This window comes from Amblyraja radiata, chromosome 20 (genome assembly GCF_010909765.2).
Source record: "Amblyraja radiata isolate CabotCenter1 chromosome 20, sAmbRad1.1.pri, whole genome shotgun sequence".
NCBI classification, from domain to species: Eukaryota; Metazoa; Chordata; class Chondrichthyes; order Rajiformes; family Rajidae; genus Amblyraja; species Amblyraja radiata.
Window position 1 is genome coordinate 26194641 of NC_045975.1, and position 22201 is coordinate 26216841.

The following is a 22201-nucleotide window of genomic DNA, read 5'->3' on the forward strand; positions in this document are numbered from 1 at the left end:
TAATTGTTTTCTTACTTTAAAAATTAATTTACTGCAAAAGGCGTAGGAAATTTTATAACATTAAAAAAATGAAATTTATGTGGTGTCTTTATTTTTTGGCCTAGCATGCACTTCCTACTACAGTTTAAGATATTTTTAACATTTACTAATGGTTTCATACACAAGAGGTACTTCAGAATTTGCATTTGTGCAACAACAGAGTGCATGACACTAAAATGAAAGGACACAAGCTTCAACAAAGAAGTCACAATTGCTGATCTCACCTGATTCTGATATGCCACGGTTCCTCCGGTTATGTCCTTCAACAGTATCAACTCTGCTGACCAGCATACAGAAAGTCAGTATTGAACAGGAACGTCTGGCCCAGGTAAATGACTGGCTCTCCCACATAGTATCAGCGCGTTTGCTAGAAAATTGCTATTACTGGTTTTCTCCTTACAACGAGTACCACGGGATAGCCGGTCAGTTCCGGAACCTCAGAAGTTTGAAAACAGGTGTAAATGCACGACGAGATCCAGGGTCTTCCAGGCCCACTCCAGCAATCGCAGTGTCAAACGTTGTGTGTTGGTCTGGTATCAGGCGATAGAGTAAGCATTACCTGCATATTGAATCCAAACGAGTCACCGTTTTAAATCAAATTATATCTTCTAATATCTTAACCCATCAAATTGCAGTTCCAACACAATGAAAGCCAGGTATTGTCCAAATGTGCAAGTTCTTGTCTACTATAAAAAAAGTTAAATAGGGGCTAATAACCTGTTCATTTGTCAACATTTCCCCAGCACATAAGCTATACTGTATAATGCGAGTCAAGTTATCTCAACCCGTTTCAGAATGTATCGCAAGGACATGATTCCCGAAGCTTCCTGACTGCTCCCGCCTGCCACAGGTGTACACTCCAGAGGACAGCGCGACTGCCCCCCCCCCCCCCCCCCACCCACCACCCACGCTGAGCACACTGGGTTTGCAGTCACTGCCTGCAGCTCTCCGCACGTTAATGTACTGCACGCAGACTCTCCGTGACTACAACTCCCGCAGTAGACCAGCCTCCCTGGCAATACAAGGACACGACAGCAAAGGGACCAGGTGAGACTTGGGGAGTGGCAAAGAACAATGGCGGACTCGTAGGGCGAAGGGGGACATTGGAACGACGGAGAGAGATCAATAGATAGGGAAAGAATAAATCGAAGATAGACACAAACAGTTGGAGTAACTCCGGAACATTGAAAGGAGGGTTGTTACCCGGATCGTTGTTATATACTAACGATTCGAGCTTTGGGTAAAGGGACGATTCAGAAATGTGTACATGACGTTAAAAAGCAATTTAGTAAACAGCGAACTGGAGTATTAACACATGGATGGGGGAGGGGGGGGGGGGGGGGGCTGAACTGGTTACAGCTAATCCTAGCAATGTTACAAAATTTTGAGATTTAAAAAATCAAGTCTGCAATTTATCCCATCAGATAAAGCATAAAAATAAGTTTAATTTGACACCTAATTCACTTTCATATCTCAAGTATTTAAAAGGTTATGGTCATTTTCATACTCGGAAATTAGCATCTTGTTCCCTATTGATTTTCTATGGACATAACAAAAAAGCTGTGATCGTGGACAGTCAAAAGCCCATAACTTTCTTAAAAATTAAGAGAACTGAATGAAATTTTCAGTTATCATAGATTGAAGCATTCTGAAACAAATATAAAACAATCTTACTTGGATGACCTGAAATTAAAGCATATAATTAGTTAGTTACCCAATTGTAGCTAATTCCAAACTTCAATTACTAGATCTAAACATCTATCAATTTCTTAAGAAATTATTAAAATTTTTAAATAGCCTAAGTGTCCAAATAATATTCACAAAGAATTCACAATAAAACATGATTTTAAAATCTCATTTGCATTAATTTATAGGCCAAATGGAAGGAATTTAGTGTTCAATTGCTGTAAATTAATGGCCGTTTAAATCAGCTTTTGAGTGGGATCCCGTGGAACGCGCTGGTTTAGAACGTTCACATTGCGGTAGATTTGTGGCCCCAAATTAGCTACTCGCAACATAAAACTTTGTATAAAGGGATCTTAAGAAGCGCTTTTTAATGTAAAAATAAACAACCTACCTTCCGTTGTCCCCTGTATGAGATCCGACCCGTTGTCGGCAGTTGCGGGTTTAGAGGTTAATTTTTAACTTACTATAATAATTAAATAAACCCGTAAAATGTAAAAATAGCTCCAGCGAGCGAAACTCCAAGCGGTTTTTCGTCAGCAACTGAGGTAGTCTGAACAAGCTCGATTTGAACAGCCTAGGGAAAATCGCGTTTTAAACCCACCCCCCTCTAAACGGCGCCATAATCGCACACACGGGCTGGGACAGATCTGCAGCGACGCTTAAGGTAGGTTTTGCAACATACCTACTAATCCTGACAAGTGTCATTTAATGTGAACATAATTTATATTTTGATGTAACCTCAGAGAGAAGGTAGTATTTAAATTACGTTGAAGAAATGTAAAAGCAGAGGAAAAAGGCAAAAATCAATGGCACATAAAGAAATGTATTGTAAATAACAATAATTGCCATTTTGTATAATTGCCATTTTGTATAATTGGCATATAGCACCTTTAATATTCTCAACAAATCTTACTGCATTTCACAGGAACAGTTAAGAGAGAACATTTTAACACACAATAACAGTACAAGAATCCAAAAATAATTACATTTGAATTAATTCTTAGAACTGCAGATGCTGTTTTTAATCGAAGGTAGACGCAAAATGCTGGACTAACTCAGCGGGGCAAGCAGCATCTCTGGAGAAAATGAATGGGTGACGTTTGTGAAGAAGAGTCTCGACCCGAAACGTCGCCCATTCCTTCTCTCCAGAGATGCTGCCTGTCATGCTGCGAATTCAGTCGGTTACACCACTAGATGGCAGCGAGGTCTGAGATTACGATGCAGACAGGTTTGCAGATAAAGGAAATTACATTCAAATAGAATATAGTGTTCTTGTATATGACCCACTAGGCTTTTCTGTCGTACAGCAAGGATTTAGGAAGGGAAACTGTTGATCATTACTGTACATAGGTTACACGGATAGAGATAGTAGAAACAAAGAACGGCATATGCTGGTTTAGAGCACAGACAGACGCAAAGTGCTGGGGTAACTCGGCGGGTCTGACAGCATCTCTGGAGAAAAATTATGGATGTCGGGACCCATCCTATTTCTCCAGAGATGCTGCCTGACCCGATGAGTCACTCCAGCAATTTGTGTCCATACATGGATAGAGTTACCTTGCTTCAATTAAATAGAGCCCAAATGAGACTGGAATATTGTGTGCAAGTGACACTGTGGGCCAAAGGGCCAGTTTCCATGCTGTATCTCGCAGTCTAAAGCAAAGTTCCACATAACAACAATGACAAAATTTCAAAAATACATAGGTGGCTGCAAAAATCATATTGTGTGAGCGCTATATATGCCAGTCTGTTTTCTCCCTTTAATCAGCCCTTTCTCTAGCAATGTTACAAAATTTTGAGATTTTAAAAATCAAGTCTGCAATTTATCCCATCAGATAAAGCATAAAAATGAGTTTAATTTGACACCTAATTCACTTTCATACCTTCAGTATTAAGAAAGATATGGCCATTTTCATCCTCGGAATTTAGCATCTTGTTCCCTATTGGTTTTCCATTGACTTAACACAAAAGCTGTGATCGAAGACAGTCAAAAACTCATAACTTTCATAAAAATTAAGAGAACTGAATGAAAATGTCAGTTATTATAGATTGAAGCATTCTGAAACAAATATAAAACATCTTACTTGGATGACCTGAAATTAAAGCATATAATTAGTTAGTTACCTAATTGTAGTTAATTACAAAATTGACCATTGTGACGGAAATAGTAATAAACACCCAGACTGCCTTGAAAATTCAAAAATGTGATATTCTCAAGATTAGAACTTTAATATTATTGTATTATATCATATGCTGTAAATCCGTAACAGATAGGTAAATAAATTACAATTTCTAGCAATAGACCAAGTCTTTATGGAGAGGATCAGTTGCTAGCTTGTACAATGGCATATCATAATCATAGTAGCATCATCATAATTCCTCAGATTGTAACCAATAAGCAACTCTACACCTTGTTTTTCCTCAACTTTTCAATTTTGGCATTGTAAACTACAAGTTTTTGCTCTTCAAACCTCGCATGACATGCCTTTCTGCCCACTACTTTCCCATTAAGAATGTCCTGTAGATTCAATTTCTTAAGAAAAGGATATATTTTTTAAATAGCCTAAGTATCCAAATAACAAACTAATCCCATTCACACAAGTATTCACAATATAACATGATTTTTAAATCTCACTGTCATGAATTTATATGCCAGATGGAAGGAATTTAATGTTTAATTCCCATAAATTAATCTAGAAACTCCATATAATCAAAATTATTATTTTTTTGCACAATACATGGGACTAAAACTGATATTTAGTATAAAATATTGATTATGGATAGACAATTACACAAAATATAGACGATTTAGATGTTCTTATGACATGATTGTCCAAAAAAAAAAGAGCATTTAAATAATCTTGCGAGTGGGTTTTTCTGGAACGCGATCGATTGGAACGTTGCATTTGCGGTGAATTTGAACCCCATATCGGCAGGAAAAACACTGCCAGTTCGTATGGGGCCCAAATCACATTTTCGCAACGTAAAATTAGATTAAAGCCATCCCAAGAAGCAAGTTTATGTGTAAAATAAACGACTTACCCTTTGATTTGTCCCATTCTTGCAATCCGTCACGTTGTAGGTGTTGAGGGCATTAGAAGTCGCATTTTATTTTAATCTAATTATTAAATTGTCTCGCAATTAAAAAAAAAAAAATGATGATAATAAAGCGGGAACGGAAGTCAGATCGATTTTCCTTCAGCAGCTAGCAGCCTGAGGAAATCCGCCGCCGACGGGCTGTAGAAAACGGCATTTTAATCCCGGCCCCCCCCCTCAAAGTCACGCACACGGCTAGTGGCAGAACTGCAGCGCCGCTGAAGGTAAGTTTTGTAACATCGCTACTTTCTCTCCCTTGATCTGATTTAATTCTCTCTCTAAATTCTAATTGTACTTGACATGAAAAGTGCTGTTGAAGCCCCATATTAAATGGATAAGCTACATACTATAATCATTAGATTGTCAAAACAATGTACCATTTTATTATTGACCAAGAATCACTGTAAACGCCAGCTCCCACTGCAGTGTTACCTACAGTAACTGAGAAGTTTGCAAAAAATGACGGCCATCTTGCAAAGCCCCTTGTAGTCAGCTGCAGAATTACAGTTTTTATTTTTCCATTTTTATTTTTCCATCTAATTATCCCTTTGTATGTTTGTAAATAAAATATAATCCATTCTACCCAAAAAGGACCGCTGCTGTAACTTGATTAATTCCCATCTTGTGCACCTTCCTGTTTATTTGCCAACTAGTCACTCCATGAACTTGTACTTAATTTTCACCAGTAAATCCCAAACTATCTTTAACACTCAGATATTTTGGATGATTAAGTATTGGCTCACATTATCTGTAAATATTCTTTATATTTACTAAGCTCATGTTTCCTTCAAATTAACAGTTTGCATCATAAACATACTTATTCCCACATGTTACATCCCTATCTTCATATCTTTACCTGTATTTTTCAACTTATTTCCTCTACAACCATTTCTCAATTTTATTTGCAAATCTTTTTTTTGCCTTTCCATACTTCAATTTTTACTCTAGCCTATCCTCTTACCTATATCCCCAAATTGTGTCCTTTCCCCAAGTTTTCCATTCCCTTTTTCTTCCCTATCTGTGTAACTATCTCCATCCTATGTATTTGTAACTGGATTTAATTATGTAGCTGTTTATTGAACGTATTCCACCTACATATACCAAACGTTCTCTCAACCCAGTTTCGAAAGATCAACATCTCCATCCTTTTTGTTTTAATTTTTCTTAGCTTGATCTATCTCCCACACTCACCAAGCTATTAACCTCTTACTTTGTCTTTCCTATTTTACATTTCTCCTATTTAGTGCAGCACTACTGATTTTCACAATCCTCTTTCAACCACAGTCCAATTACAGCACAGGAACAGGCTCTTTTGCTCACAATGTCCCTGCCAAACATGATACCAAGATAAGCTAATCTCAAAGATAGATACAAAGTGCTGGAGTAACGCAGCAGGTCAGGCAGCATCTCTGGAGAAAAAGGATGCGTGGCGTTATAGGTCGGGACCCTACTTCACACTAATCTTATCTATCTGCACATGATCCATATGCTGCTATTCCCTGCATACCCATGTGCCTATCTAAAAGCTTAAACACCACTGGCATATCTACCAGCACCGCCACTGCTGACAGCGCATTCCAGGCACTCATTACCTTGAGACTTCTAAAGCTTGTTAAATGGTAATTTACAATCTCCATTGGAGATTAATATATAATAACCATCCTTTTGAGAAAAGAGGCTTTACATTCTAAGGTTAGTGAGGTTTGATATAATCCAGTTTTCAAGAACAGTGATACTACAAAACCATTTGCAGAATTGCTGCCAGACTTATTGTTCTTAATCCAACACTGAAAGTTCATCTAAACCACAAGCAATAAATAAAGTACATGAAGTGGTGATTCATGCATCAGATGATCTCAGCCACATGAATTAAAATAGTATGATCTTAAAAACATAGCAAATGTTCATGTATTTATCGTTCAGATACTATGAGTTGAAAGTTTATCATATTTAGGATATTTCATAAAAACAAAAACCTTGAATACAAGTCAAATCGGTAAAAATAAGGCCAAGCTGTATGAGGGACATTTCCACAAAAAGGTTAATAAGTCAAGTGAATTGTGACTGGAAATCACTACATTTTGACAATTATACGATGAATAGTAAAAATATATAAGAAATAAATATCCAAACTGCAACATCATTTAATACCATAACCGTACCAGCATATTCAATTGAGGATGACATTTCAATTGAGCTCAGTTTGGACCAGGAACCGTAATTTATAGTGATTTCCACAAATTTCTACATTGGCAATGTGATTCTTCCACGGTTTGGCCAGGTTCCCCATTCTTTGTGTGTAGGCATTGGGAAGGCTTAGCTTTTTCTCCTTATGCAAATTTAACAAGCATTTTCCAAGAATAGCTTTATTACTTACATATGAGGACATTCTAGAACAAACACTGGCAAATAGAAAGCCCACCAATATTAAGGAAGAGCATGGGGGAAATTTAAAGGATTTTAAAGCTGGATGGACTTGGAATAATTATTTCAATTAAGCCTCCAGACTAAATCGGTAACTAGGTGACTATTTCGCCGGACGCTTAGATTCAGTCCACCAAGGCTTACTGAATCTCCCAGCTGATAATCATTTTAACTCTGTTTCCCATGTGGGCCTTTCTGTCCTGGGCCACTTTCATTGGCAGGGTGAAGCCACACATAAACTGGAGAAATAGCACCTCATTTTGCTTGGGTAGCTTATAACCCAATGGTATGAACATTGAATTCACCAACTTTAGGTAACTAACCCAAAGCATCCCCTCCTCCTCCCTTACCTATCCTTCACCTGGAAGTGCACCCATTTCTCCCACTAACCCACCACCCTTTCCCCCCATCCCCTTCCACCTTTACCGCTTCTCTGGCTTCTTAATTCATGCGCCTTCTCTCCTTCTTACAACATTTGGTCTTTTCACCTCGAGCCTTTGTCCACCCATGTGCAAATCAAACTCCTCACCTTTAAACTTTGGAGATACAGTACAGAAAAAGGCCATTCGGTCCACTGAGTCCGCAAACGCCCAGCAATCACCCCGTACACTAACATTATTCTACACACAAGGGACAATTTTACAAAAAAACAATTAACCTACAAACCTATACGTCTTTTGAATTTGGGAGGAAACCGGTGTACCCGGAATAAACCCATGCAGTGACGGAGAATTTACAAACTCTGTACAGACATCACCCAGTGTTGAACCTGGTCTCTGGCATTGTAATGCAGCTTTTCCACCGCTGTGCCACTGTGGTGTCTTCATAGCACAATACTTGCTTTGGCAAAACAATTATGCCAAAACACGTAATACTTGAGGATGACTCGGTACCCTGTTAAGTATGGTTCTGCCAACCTTCTCTCCCTTAGGTCTACCAAGCACTTATTTTGGGACCCCTCCCTCAGGTTGGTCACTACTAACGAATTAAAAATTAATTGTGATTCCTCTTCCCCTACCTACAACACCCTGACTCAACTCGTGGTGGAGGCACAAGAAACTGCAAATGCTGGAATCTTGAGACAAAAAACAAAGTGCTGGAAGAAATTTCCAAAATGTGGTCTGTCCATTCCCTCCACATACACTGCCTGACCTGCTGAGTTCTTCCAGCTTTTTATTTTTTGCTGAACTCTTGAGGCACCTATCCAAATATGTTCTTTTTCTTCCCTATGAACCTCCTTGTTATCCACACAAGTGGATATGGAAAGTTCTTTTACCACTTACAAGTTCAGGCTTTGTGCGCAAAAGAATTTTGCAGCTGTGTCTTACACAAAAATCATTGCTTAGTGGTCACTGATGAACAATCCAAGTGTCAATGAATTTCTAGTTTAATGTATTTTCTAACATTCATCTGATTTGTGTTTTTCATCTGAAAAAGGCAAAACACAAGGGTAAGTGGGGCTTGCAAAATAACAGCCTCCTGATCAAAAATAATTAGCTGTATTAGCACCAGTAAGCTACATAGAATAGAAGAAATCCGATTTATTTTTATTTTTATTTGAATGTCGGCTCAATCACTGCAGGGATTGTAGCTTTACACAAATTATGGGAATTTCTAAATGCGGTGCAAACCATCTCTCAGATATATGAGATTAGCAGCTACCAATCTCTCATGCTTTCCATGGGACAGAAGGTAATGCAAAGCTAATGGTAGAATTAGTGGGAATCTCCAAACCCACAACGTGGCTCAAAACCCAGTCATATTCCAAGGTGAAATCTTACAGGCTTCCAAGAAAGATATTTAGAGTGCATTTGTTGTCTCCTGGATTTGATGGATTGGGTTCTTCTTTTTCTTCTTAGGCCCCCTTCGGTCATGGCTGACCATGGGTGTCTCCAGGGTGCTATTCCCTGTATGAAGCACGCCTGTGCGTGACTTGGTTTAACATGTGGAGACTGGTGCACAGACAGCCACCCCACGGTCCTTGACAGATCTGGGTCAGGATCCAGTGGCATGGAGACCAAGACGACCGGAGACCCTTTTCTGCTGCAGCCTTCATCTGCCTTCCCCGCCGTTGTGACACTCCTCTAAGGTCAGCCATCGTCCTCCACCTGTTCCACCGTTGAGGTCTTGGTTGGATTGCTCTTTATCAAAGACCTCTCCCTCGACCTTACTGCCATGGGTAGCCCTACCAGGAGCATAGCTCCAGACAAGCTTTTCCACCACGACAAGGTGACAATCCACGGAGAAGTGGATTAGGTTAACAATTGATATATACTGTAGTGAAGGATTTCCATATGGCAGATATGAATTTATCTTGGTGTGTAGAAAGGAACTGCAGATGCCGGTTTCCACCAAAGATAGACACAAAATGCTGGAGTAACTCAGAGGGACAGATAGCATCTCTGGAGAGAAGGAATGGATGATGTTTCGGGTCGAGACCCTTAATCTTAGATTTATGAATACATTGAACCCATACATTGGAATATGAACATTGATCAGCTTGATGGCATTGCATTGGAGAGCATCTTGCTTCTCTGACCTGCAGCCCAGTTTGATAAATGAATGAGACATTTTTCACTGACAGGATTTAATTGTTTCAAATATGGTATATTTTTAAATCATATTTGCTTGACAAAGTTTTATTAAACTAGTAAAGTAATACAAGTCATCAGACATGTTGTCAAATAATTTTTTCTGGTAAACAGCTTTGGCACAATACTTTTATTTTCGCATTGTTCATGATTAAACGGTCAATTGGTGAGCTAATGAAGTCATTGGGCTTCTCGGAACAATCATCCTAAAAGGGAAAAATAAAAAAGTAAGTTCAAAATATTTCACTTTGTAACTTGAAGGTAGACATAAAATGCTGGAGTAACTCAGCGGTTCTTCAAAAGAAGGGTCTCGACCCGAAATGTCGCCCATTCCTTCTCTCCTGAGATGCTGCCTCACCCGCTGAGTTACTCTGGCATTTTGTGTCTACCTTTGATTTATACCAGCATCTGCAGTTCTTTCCTACTCACTTTGTAACTTCCTGCTTCTCACTTCATTCCCTTTTGAATGTATGATAACTTATCAACAAGAGTCTAGAGGTAATTTTTAGTTTGAAAGCATAATTTTTATTTTGTATTAGAATACTTCTTAGACTATCCTGGGTCAACCTTCAACCAATAACATCCAAAACCAGATTAAATGATCATTTACCCCATTGTCCCTTTTAAAGATTCTGATTTGGCAAAATATCTGCCTTATTACTAAGGATATTAAAGGATATGAAGCTACATGGGTATTTGGAGAAGTAAAAGCCGGCATTATGACATTCAAATTTTTTTTATAGTGTTCTATTTCAGATGTCACAGGGCTGGAAAGCTTATACAACCACCAAAAACATTCCCAAATCAGGTCTATCAAATCAGAATTCTGTTAACTTCACCTACATACTTGTAATTTCAGAATTATATTTCTAGTAATGCCAGGTATGTTTTCATGATTAAGTTACTGCCATGATAAGAATTAATCTTAGCCAACATTTACAGCACTATTACCTAGTCTACCTAATCCATCCAAACAGACCATGTTTGCACTATTATAGTCATGTGCTCTCCTTAAATGCAGACCTCCCCCTCTCTCCCAAGGTCCAAGGGCTCATTATTAGCGCAGCAAAACTTACTTCAGCTCCTCTTTTAATTGCTCATATGTCCTACGTAGATTTTTATTTTGGATTCCAACTGGAACTTCAGGGATAAACCAAGCTGCAAGATACTTGATGCAAACAGCAATATTCTAAAACAGATATGAAATATCTTGTTTCAATTTTCTCACTATGTGTTTACATCAAGGCATACTAGTGTAACAGAAATGCATAATATCCAAGAAGACAACACTTCACATTGAGACAAGAGACTGCAGGTATTGTAGCTGCAATCTGTAGCTAAAAAACGAGAGCAGCTAAAGAAGGAGAGCATCTATAGGAACTTGGCGGGCCATGCAACAACTGTGGAGGGTAATGGACTGTTGCCATTTTGCGTGGAGACAAAGGGTCTCTAGAACATGGGCCTCGACCTGAAATATCCACTGTCCATTGCCCTCCATAGATATTGCTAAACCTGCTAGTTTTTTCTAGTTGCTCTTCTTTTTGCTACAGATTCATATCAGTTGGGTTATATTCAGATATTTGTTACTATTTACTCTGCAGAGGATCAGCGGTTAAAATGTATTTGTCTCAATTTGGAGATCAATAGACAGGTGTCTTAATTACTACAAGAAATTACTATTACTACTGGGAAATGCAGTATTAAAACAGGTTTTAGTACTTATCTCTGATCTGACCTGGTACACATTATTTACCTCAAATAACACCAAAAAGGCCAAACGAGCAGCAGAAATTTGCCAAAACTGGACAGTAAGCTCTTGAGTATATTCATTTCTGTAGTCTCGATACCTGGACAAGAGACAGATGATACGTCTTAAGGTCAAATTTTGTGAATCTGATTCAGTCAGAAATATCAAGCAAATATATACGCCAGAGAACACCTGGGATTCACATTATTTTAAGCTGCATCTACAAATGAGTAACAATGGTAATGTGGATAGAGATCATACCTGTGGAGATCTTGTAACATATGAGAACACCGAAAATAAACAAATGCTCACATCAAAACCACCTCTTCAACTACCACTTCCCTTAACCATTTCTGGGTAAGATCTAACTGATTTATATATATTCCTGTTACCAGTTCCCTTCCCACATGACTAACAACCGTCCCCACTCAGAGACCCAGGAAATAACAATGGCACAGGCAAAGATGAACCACAGTGGTAAAGTAGCATCTGGCTATCAAATGCACCAATTCAAAGATGCAAGATATGAAATGCACATGACTGAGGGGAAGACCAGTTCCCGGCATTTGCTCTTGAAGACTCAGATAGAGACTACACTAGGACAGTTTATAATTGAAAGCTGTTGCACATGTTGGTGAATTTTCAAACTTGCAAAAAGTTGTTTAAAGTTTCTCGGAGAGAAAGGGAGAGCCCAGTTACAGCTTTTAACAATTTTCCATCATAGAAGTGGTGGCCTGTTCCATGTCACACTCATGAATAAAACATAAGTTAAAAGGCAGAAGTTTTGGTTTACATTGCAGCGCAGCCAGAAGTCACCCAACATCTCATTGTTATGTTCTGTTGCCTAAGTAGGACGAGGGTTGTGCAGGTCTGATCAAGACTCTGATAGTTGTAGGAAAGTAGATGTTCCTGAATCTGGTAATGTAGGATTTCAGATCTGATGGGAGCAGCGAGAAGAGGCAGGGCCAGGATGGTGTGAATCCTTGATGACAGAATCCACCTTGTAGATTTCAATGGTGGGGAGAACTGTGCTCGTGATGGACCAGGCTGAGTCCACCACTGTTTGCAACCTGTCTAAAGAAGGCTCCCCACCCAAAACATCACCCACCATTGTTCCCCAGCAATGCTGCATGACCTGCTGAGTTACTCCAGCACTTTGTGTCTTTATGTGTAAATTGGCATCTGCAGTTCCTCATTTCTACCTGTAACCTCCAGTGTTCCCTTGAGTTGGTATTACTGTTTCATGGCATGATGCAACCAGCCTAGATATTTTCCACAGTGCATCTGTAGAAGTTTATAAGAGTCTATGGTGACATGCTGAATGTCCTTAAGCCTCCAGGTGCTAGTGTGCCTTCTTCATGATTACATCTATATGCTGGACACAGGTCGGGTCCTCCGAGATGTTAATGCCCAGGAATTTGAAGCTGTGAACTCTCTCCATCGTTGACCCATTAATCAAAACTCGAACTTGGTCTTCCTCTTTCTGAAGTCAATGATTACTTCTTGTTTTATTGGTGTTGATGGAAAAGTTGTTGTTGTGACACCATTCAACCATGTGTTCTATCTCTCGCCTACATGTTGACTCATTGCCATCCATGAACGTCCAAAAACAGTGGTGATTTTGGTAGATTTAGCACTGGAACTGCGCTTTGCCTTACAGTCATGGTGAAAAGAGTTAAAACATACAGCCTTGAGTTGCACCTGCATTGATGGTCAGTGAAGAGGAGATGTAGTGTGGGCCTGATTGAGATCTGCCAATGCGGAAGTCAAGGAACCAGTTGCTAACGGAGGCCTAGAAGCCTAGGTCTTGGATTTTGGTGATGAATTTGCAGGGAATGATTGTGTACCTCGTTGAGTGCTAAAGATCCGTGCAGTCCAACTGGAATCCTTGAGTATTCAAGGACATCCTCAATCTCTCACCTGCAGTCTGACGTTGCCACCTGTTTCAAAAGGGCATCTAACACACCAGTATCCAAGAGCATAGTGATTTGTCACAATGACTACACTCCGACAGCACTTACAGGGGTGTGCATTCAAAGTATTGGTGCTTCGTGAAGTCAGTTAGTGCTCAAATCAACTCCTGCCTCAGAAATGACCTTGAACCATTTCAAATTGCCTATTATCACACAGATCAACAGCAGGTGCTGTATCACTGACATTCTACTCTGCTCTGGACCATCTGGATAATAAGAACACACACATTGCCCTCCATAATGTTTGGGACAAAGATCCATAATTTATTAATTTGCATCTGTGCTCCCCAATTTGAGATTTGTAATAGAAAAAAAAATCACATGTGGTTAAAATGCGCATTAATAATAATAATAATAATAATAATAATAATAATAATAATGCATTTTATTCATGGTTGCCTTTCAAGGATACCTTAGTTAAAACAAGCAAATTACAAATATATAATTAAAATGAAACAAAAACAACATATCCGTGAATTTGATAGAAAGTGGAGTTACGTGGGATAGGCCAGTCTGAATAGGTGAGTTTTGAGGGAGGTTTTAGAAGAGACTCTATGGTATGGATAAATAGTGGAAGAGAGTTCCAGAGGCGAGGGGCAGAATGGCTGAAGGCTCTGAAACCCATCGTGGACAAGTTCAAGTTCAAGTGAGTATATTGTCATGTGTCCCTGATAGGACAATGAAATTCTTGCTTTGCTTCAGCACACAGAACATAGTAGGCATTTACTACAAAACAGATCAGTGTGTCCGTATACCATTATATAAATATATACACACATGAATAAATAAACTGATAAAGTGTAAATAACAGATAATGGGTTATTAATGATCAGAGTTTTGTCCGAGCCAGGTTTAATAGCCTGATGGCTGTGGGGAAGTAGCTATTCCTGAACCTGGTCGTTGCAGTCTTCAGGCTCCTGTACCTTCTACCTGAAGATAGCAGGGAGACGAGTTTGTGGCCAGGATGGTGTGGGTCTTTGATGATACTGCCAGCCTTTTTGAGGCAGTGACTGCGATAAATCCCCTCGATGGAAGGAAGGTCAGAGCCGATGATGGACTGGGCAGTGTTTATTACTTTTTGTAGTCTTTTCCTCTCCAGGGCGCTCAAGTTGCCGAACCAAGCCATGATGCAACCGGTCAGCATGCTCTCTACTGTGCACCTGTAGAAGTTAGAGAGAGTTCTCCTTGACAAATCGACTCTCCGTAATCTTCTCAGGAAGTAGAAGCGCTGATGTGCTTTTTTGATAATTGCATTAGTGTTGCATAGTTGCATAGGTGGGCAGGTGGAGAGCAGGGGGAAGAAGAGGATCGGAGAGTTTGGGATGGAGTGTAAGGCTGGAGGAGTTCAGAGAGGTAAGGAGGAACGAGATTGAGGAGGGCTTTTGTCAGATTTTATTAAATGCAGTTTTTGTATAAACATAGCTGGAATTTCTGCATGGTGAAACCAAAATGTATAAAATTGGCCTTTATTAAGCATACCATGTCACCTGTGAAACACGGTGGTGGGGGTGTTATGGCCTGGGCATGTATGGTTGCTGAAAGTACTAGCTCCTGGCATGAGAGGAAAAAACTGAAAAAAGGGGAAGAGAGATGGGAGTCCATGGAGCATTGCCCCCTGGTAGGATTCCAGAATTTGTAGTGATAATTGTACCTTGAAATTACAGTTTTCACACCTATTTACCCTTAATTTCTTGTAGGGCCTTCCACACTCACACAGAACCCCTCACTACACACACTCACAGGGACCCTCCCCCCTTACCTTTGCTCACACTCACAAAGACCCCTTCACTGCTCACACTCACAGGAAACACCTCACCTTTGCTCACACTCACAGGGACCCCATTCACTACTCACATTTGCAGGAAATCCTTAACCTTTGCTCACTCACAGGGACCTCCTCACTGCTCACACTCACAGGGAACTGCTCACATCCACAGAGCCATCCCCTCACCTTTACTCACACTCAGAGTTTCCCCCCTCTGCTCACCAGGGCTCACTCCCTCTACTTGCTTTAAAACGCTTATTCATAATGACAAGGCCCCGGTCCTGCAGCCGCTCCCCGGCATTTCCCAGCCCAGTGCCCACTCTCGCGCTGCTGTCCCCCGGGACTGCTGCTACCTGCGCTAACTGCGCACCCAGCCCCGTCGCCTCGCTCCACCAGACCTTGCATTGTCCCGGACGTCTCCCTCCAATCACTGCTCTTTATCCTCAATCCCGCCCCCTCCCCACTCCCGCCTCTGACCAAAGATACTAGAGGAGCTCCTCTAGTATCTTTGCCTCTGACCTACGCCTCCCTCCTCCAACCATCGCGCTGAATCATCATGTCCCCCCTCCAACTGCCTGCTGACTGACATCCCTCTCGTCCAATCAGCGCCCTTGATCATCAGTCCCGCTCCCACTGTCTTGCAGAAAGCCATTTATAGCGAAATCTGCGGAAATCCATGAAGAAATCTCATGCCTGTAGCTCACTTATCATCATTGACGGTACAACTGCTGATGGAGTAGCATAATGAATTCTGAAGTGTACAGACACATCCTATCTGCTCAAGTTCAAACAAATGCCTCAAAACTCATTGGCCGGCGGTTCATTCTACAGCAAGACAATGATCCCAAATATACTGCTGAAGCAACAAAGGAGTTTTTCTAATCTAAAAAATGGTCAATTCTTGAGTGGCCAAGTCAATCACCTGATCTGAAACCAATTGAGCATGCCTTTTATATGCTGAAGGAAAACTGAAGGGGACTAGCCCCTAAAACAATCATAAGCTAAAGATGGTTGCAATACGAGCCTGGCAGAGCATCACCAAAGAAGACACCCAGCAACTGTGGTATACCGCAAGGCTCGGTGCTGGGACCGCAGCTATTTACTATATTAATGATTTGGATGAATTGATTAAAAGTAACTTTAGCAAATTTGCAGATGACACAAAGCAGGGTGACAGTGTGAACTGTGAGGAGGATGCTATGAGGATGCAGGGTGACTTGGACGGGTTGGGTGAGTGGGCAGATGCACGGCAGATGCAGTTTAATGTGGATAAATGTGAGGTTATCCTCTTTGGTGGCAAAAACAGGGAAGGCAGATTATTATCTAAATGGTGTAGTTGGGAAAAGGACTGATGAACAAGGATCTGGGGGGTCCTTGTTCATCAGTCACTGAAAGTAGGCATGCAGGTACAGCAGGCAGTAAAGAATGCGAATGGCACGTTGGCCATCATAACAAGAGGAGTTGGGTGTAGGAGCAAAGAGGTCCTCCTGCAGTTGTACAGGACCCTAGTAAGACCACACCTGGAGTATTGTGTGTAGTTTTGGTCTCCAAACATGTGGAAGGACATTCTTGCTATTGATTGAGTGCATCGTAGATTTAAGAGGTTAATTCCTGGGATGGCAGAAATGTCATATGTTGGAGCTGCTGGGCTTGTATACTCTGGAATTTAGAAGAATGAGAGGCGATCTTATTGAAACATACAAGATTATGAAGGGTTTGGACATGCTAGAGGCAGGAACATGTTCCCAATGTTGGGGGCGCCCAGAAGCAGGGGCCATAGTTTAAGAATAAGTGGTAAGCCATTTAGAACGTAGATGAGGAAAAACTTTTTCACACAGAGTTGTGAGTGTGTGGAATCCACTGCCTCAGAGGGTGGTGGAGGCTGGTTCTCTGGATGCTTTCAAGAGAGTTAGATAGGGCTGTAAGGGATAGCGGACTTAAGGGATATGGAGAGAAGGCAGGAACGGGGTACTGATTGTGGATGATCAGCCATGATCACATTGAATGGCGGTGCTGGCTTGAAGAGCAGAATGGCCTACTCCTGCACCTATTGTCTATTGTCTAACTGGCGATGTCCATGAATCGCAGACTTTAAGCAGTCATACCAAGTATATGCAACAAAATACTAAACATGACTAATTTCATTTACATGGCATTGCTGTGTCCCAAATATTATGGTGCCCTGAAATGGGGGGTCTATGAATAAACACTGCTGTATTTTCTACGTGGTGAAACCAAAATGTATAAACATGGCCTTTTATTAAAATCTGACAATATGCACTTTAACCACATGTGATTTTTTTTTTCTATTACATATCTCAAATTATGGAGTACAGAGGCAAATAAATGAATGATGGGTCTGTCTCAAACATTATGGAGAGCACTGTACATCAGGCTGATGTTCATCGATTACAATTCAACGTTCTATGTAAAGTACTTTGTGACTTAAATCGTCTAAAGATTTACCTGACAAATTGTTTCATTTATCATGCAGTTCCATGCACAGGGAACTTCTGACATGCCTTTCTGCTATTCTAGGCTTTGATTAATAAGGGAAAGCATCTCATGTGGTTTTTAAATCATGTATTGACCCATTTCTGCTGAAACTGTGAACACATACTCCAAATTCCCTTTGTAGCTCCCCAAATGCTTTGCCTTTGTGCACAACTCATTTTTAATTACCTTCTGTATGGTGAAATTGAAACACAGATTGAATTAATCAAGGATCATAATTGGAATCGTGTCAACGTTTTGGGCTAATAGCAGCAAATATCTTGTAAGGAAATGGTCCAATATCTTACCTACAATGAGTTATCGGATAGTTCAAGACGTGTGATCCTTTAAAATGATCAATACTTTTCTCAAAATGCTTCAGATGGTACACAGAGAGACTGTAATTAACGTACCCAGTCATACAACTGTAAAATAAATATTACATATCAATTGTGTGATAAAATGTGCACTTTAACAATACTATTAACGTAGCAAAATATATTTAAGCCTTTTACAGATATAACAAGTAGTCGGCACAGCATAGTTCAGGAAAGGAAATAAAAGTCATGACCAAAAAAGATGGACTTTCTCACAATAGAGTCTCACAAAGTGCAAAGATGAGAATTTACTGAAAAATAGAAGTCTCCAGAATGCCTTATTAAGACAAGATGAGATGATTTTTTTTCTCTCAGAATAGTGAGTTTTTGGAACACTCTTCGTCAAAGGGCAGCAGAAGGAGAGATTTTAAATATATTTCAGGCAGAGGTATATTGATATTTGATAAACAAAAGGTATGATCCACATAAATGTTGTTGAAGTGGAGATGGCTAAGAACTTCAAGTTATTGGGCATAAATATCACAAATGTGACCTGGTCCAACAACATTGACTCTGACACTACAGATTAAAAAACACACCAATGCCTCTACTTCCTCAGAAGACTAAGGAAAATTGAATGTGTCCAACAACATTTATCAATTTCGTAATTTGTAACATACAAAGCACCCTAATGTATTGCATCACAACTTGAATTCCAACTACTCTGCCCAAGACCACACGAATAGTAGCCTTGGGCAGGGGTGACTGATGTAGTCCAGTCCATCACACAAACCAGCCTCTAACCCCAACCACTATCACCAACTACATTGTACACTTCACACTGCTCCAAGAAAGCAACCAACATAATCAAGGACCCTTTCTCATTCATTCTTCTCCCCACTCCCATTGTATAGAAAATAGAAAACTTGAAAACGTACCAACGGATTCAGGATCAGTTTCTGACTACTGTTATCAGACTACTGAAAAGACCTTATAAGCTAAGGATGTAGTTTCAATCTCCCAACATACCTCATTATGGACCTTGCACCATTTTTATCTGCACTTTCTCTGCAATGTTACAGCATAAACAATATTCGGCACCCTGGTTATTTTTTATCTTCGTGCTATGCGTTGTACTTGTGTATGGCTTGATTGTACTCATGTTTGTTATGAGTTGACTGGAATAGCATACAAATAAGGTATTTCCTTGTATCCCAGTTCACATGACAATAATAAACCAATACCAAAACTGTGAGAAATGATGAAGAACTAGCAGGTTTGAAGAGACTTGAACATAAATGATCAAAAGCTCATGGGCAGGTATGGAAAATAATCAAAATGCTTATGGAATATGGTTGCTAAATATTTGCAGGATAAGAATAGATGATGGCAAAAGTTACAATTCAGCTATATAAAACCCTGGTTAAGCCACACCCAGAATATTGTGAGCATTTCTGAGTCTAGCAACCTCGTAACGGTATAGTGACCTTGGAGGGAGAAAAGTGTATATTTACCAGAATGGTATGGATATTAAAGCTTACACTGCAAAGAAATGTTATCAAACTAGAACAATGATGCTGTGACCATTTTACAGATACAAAACAGGTGTCAAAATATTGAAGAAAGTAGACAAAATACACAAGATACACTGAGCGGGAAATGCTCTGGTGCCAAATGTGTATGCCTGAAACCAGTGTTGAAGGTTTGGATAACAAGTTGTTTTGCCAGGAAACACAAATAGCTTGCTATTATTTATCTGATATATCTGGTATGTATGCAGTCCAAAAGACAGCTTAGATTGTAAAAACAACATGAACAAAAAGGCAGAGGATACTTTACTCATTGAGGCAATATACTTCAAAAGTCTGTAACGTTGTTTCATTCCAATGCATCTTCTTATATGTTCAATGATAGTACACATTCAAAAATATACTCCCTTTAACAGATTATATGTAGTTTATATTTTTACAATTCAATTGATATACTCACTCAATTTTGATATGATGTGGATGCTTACATGGACCAGACATGTAAAGGTACACTTGTCGAGGAATGAAATCTGATGTGAAGGATATCACCAATCCATTTCCAATAACAGCAAGAACCCCAATTACTTCGAGAATTTCGAACCATATTCCTGCAGCAGACACAAAGACATGTCACTCATAATTTTCTTATTGTCACTATTTTGCTAAATATTTTCTCATGTCTTTATTATTGTTCTTAATAATTTTATTGATATCATCTGGCCTTGGTCCATTGCTTAAGATGCAATTCACATTTGATCGAAGCATTTACAAATAATATTCTTAATATTCAGGAGTACCAACTGGAATACATATTGACACTTAATGCAACCATTACCGTTATTTTGTATTTTAGTCCAATATGTCGATGCCAACCATTATCTATACGTCCCATTTACCAGCACTTGGTCCTCAACCTACTAATCTTTGGTGATTTGAGTGCAGGTCTAGATGCATCTTAAATGTTGTGACACTCTATTCTGTGACCAATTATGTGCTACAGGGATCAGTACTGAATCCTTTGCCGTTTGTCATATATTAATGATTTAGATGGAAATGATTAGTACGTTTGTATATGACATAAAAATCAGTGGCAGTGAAGAATGTTGTCTAAGGCTGCAGCTGGAAAATTGGGTAAGAGAATGACAGCCGGACTTTGACTTGGACAAGTGCAAAGTGATGCATTTGTAGAAGTTAAAAAAGGTCAGAACATACATAATGAATGTAGTATGGCCCTGGGAAGTGATGTTGACCACCTTGGCATAGAAGTACATAATTCCCTGAAAGTTGGAACAGAGGAAGACTGGAAGGCTGTGGCATATTTGTTTTCATTGGCCAAGGTATTGCTTAAAAGAAGATACAGTTGAAATGTAATGTTACAGTTGAACAAAATGTTGGTCACACTTGAAGTATGGTATGCAGATATGGTCATCACACTATAGGAAATACGTAAATTAAGCAAGAGAGAGTGCAGAATAGATTCACAAGGTTATCTGGATTGAAGGGTTTGGGTTATATGGAGAGTTTGGATAGCCTGGGTTTGTTTTCCCAGTGTCTGTTTCCCCCTGGTTGGGGTGCCTAAGATTAGGTTTAAAGTGAGAAGAAGGATGTTTAAAGGAGAGCCGAGGGGGTACATTTTTCAAAAAACTGAGACAACTAAATCATCCTATCAACAACTAGAGAGCAGTCCTGAGTTACTATCTACCTCACTGGAGACCCTCGGACTATCTTTAATCAGACTTTAAAGGACTTTATCTTGCACAAAATATTGCACTAAACATAATTCCCTTGATCATGTATCCTCACACTGGATGACACAATTGTTATCATGTATAGTCTTTCCATTGACTGGTTAGATTAGATTAGATTAGATTAGATTAAACTATTAATCCCCTTATTCAGGGGAAATTCTGATGTCCTTGCAGCACACTAATAAAAATACAACATAGCATTCAAAAAGAAGTTCAACACAAAAACATCCCCCCACAGTGATTCCCACTGTGGGGGAAGGCACAAAGTCCAGTCCCCATCCTCTTGTCCACCCAAAGTCGGGCCTATTGAGGCCTCCACAGTCGCCGCCACGGCGCCCGATGTTCTCGCCGGGTGATGGTGCTCCGGCGTCGGGAGAACCCCCAGCGGCTTGGGGTGCCAGGAACGGCTGCCTTCCCACCGGAGACCGCGGCTTCCAAGCCAACAGACCGCGTTTGACGAAGCTCCACACACTGGCGATCTCGGCGAGAGATCCCAGGCTCCGAGGTGTAACGTTCAGCGTCGCAGCTGGCCGCTCCACAGAACCGCGGCTCCACAATATTCTTATCGGCGGTCCCAGCATACTGGAGTTCCAGCGCGGCGACCCAGGAAAGGCATCGCCCGCTCCGCAATAGCGCTCCAGCGCTGCGCCGCCGCCAAAGCCGATGTTCTGCGCCGCCGCCAAAGCCGATGTTCTGGCCAGGTCCCCTCAGGGAAACGTCGCTCCAGGACCCGCTGGTAGGCCGCAAGGACAGGTCGAAGTCGCTGCTCGGAGGAAGGCAACCCCTCCGACCA

General features: G+C 40.3%; 2 protein-coding genes across 3 annotated transcripts in view; both read right to left on the reverse strand.

Annotated features, from left to right (window-relative positions):
- sigirr (single Ig and TIR domain containing) overlaps positions 1-1003 on the reverse strand; it is a 33183-nt gene extending 32180 nt beyond the window's left edge. Inside the window, exon 1 of one of the 2 annotated variants that reach the window (XM_033039128.1) lies at positions 264-1003. In XM_033039128.1, the coding sequence (XP_032895019.1) occupies positions 264-390 (127 nt within the window). In that variant the 5' untranslated portion in view covers positions 391-1003. The remainder of the gene's footprint in view (positions 1-263) is intronic. The other variant, XM_033039127.1, reaches the window with a different exon arrangement.
- Positions 1004-9815: 8812 nt separating this feature from the next.
- The window catches only part of LOC116984763 (anoctamin-9-like), a 75466-nt gene continuing 63080 nt past the window's right edge, over positions 9816-22201 (reverse strand). The window contains exons 10-14 of the mRNA XM_033039126.1: positions 20121-20268; positions 18123-18239; positions 11590-11683; positions 10913-11025; positions 9816-10042 (exon numbers count right to left, since the gene is read on the reverse strand). Coding sequence (XP_032895017.1) covers positions 9988-10042; positions 10913-11025; positions 11590-11683; positions 18123-18239; positions 20121-20268 — 527 coding nt within the window. The 3' untranslated portion in view covers positions 9816-9987. The remainder of the gene's footprint in view (positions 10043-10912; positions 11026-11589; positions 11684-18122; positions 18240-20120; positions 20269-22201) is intronic.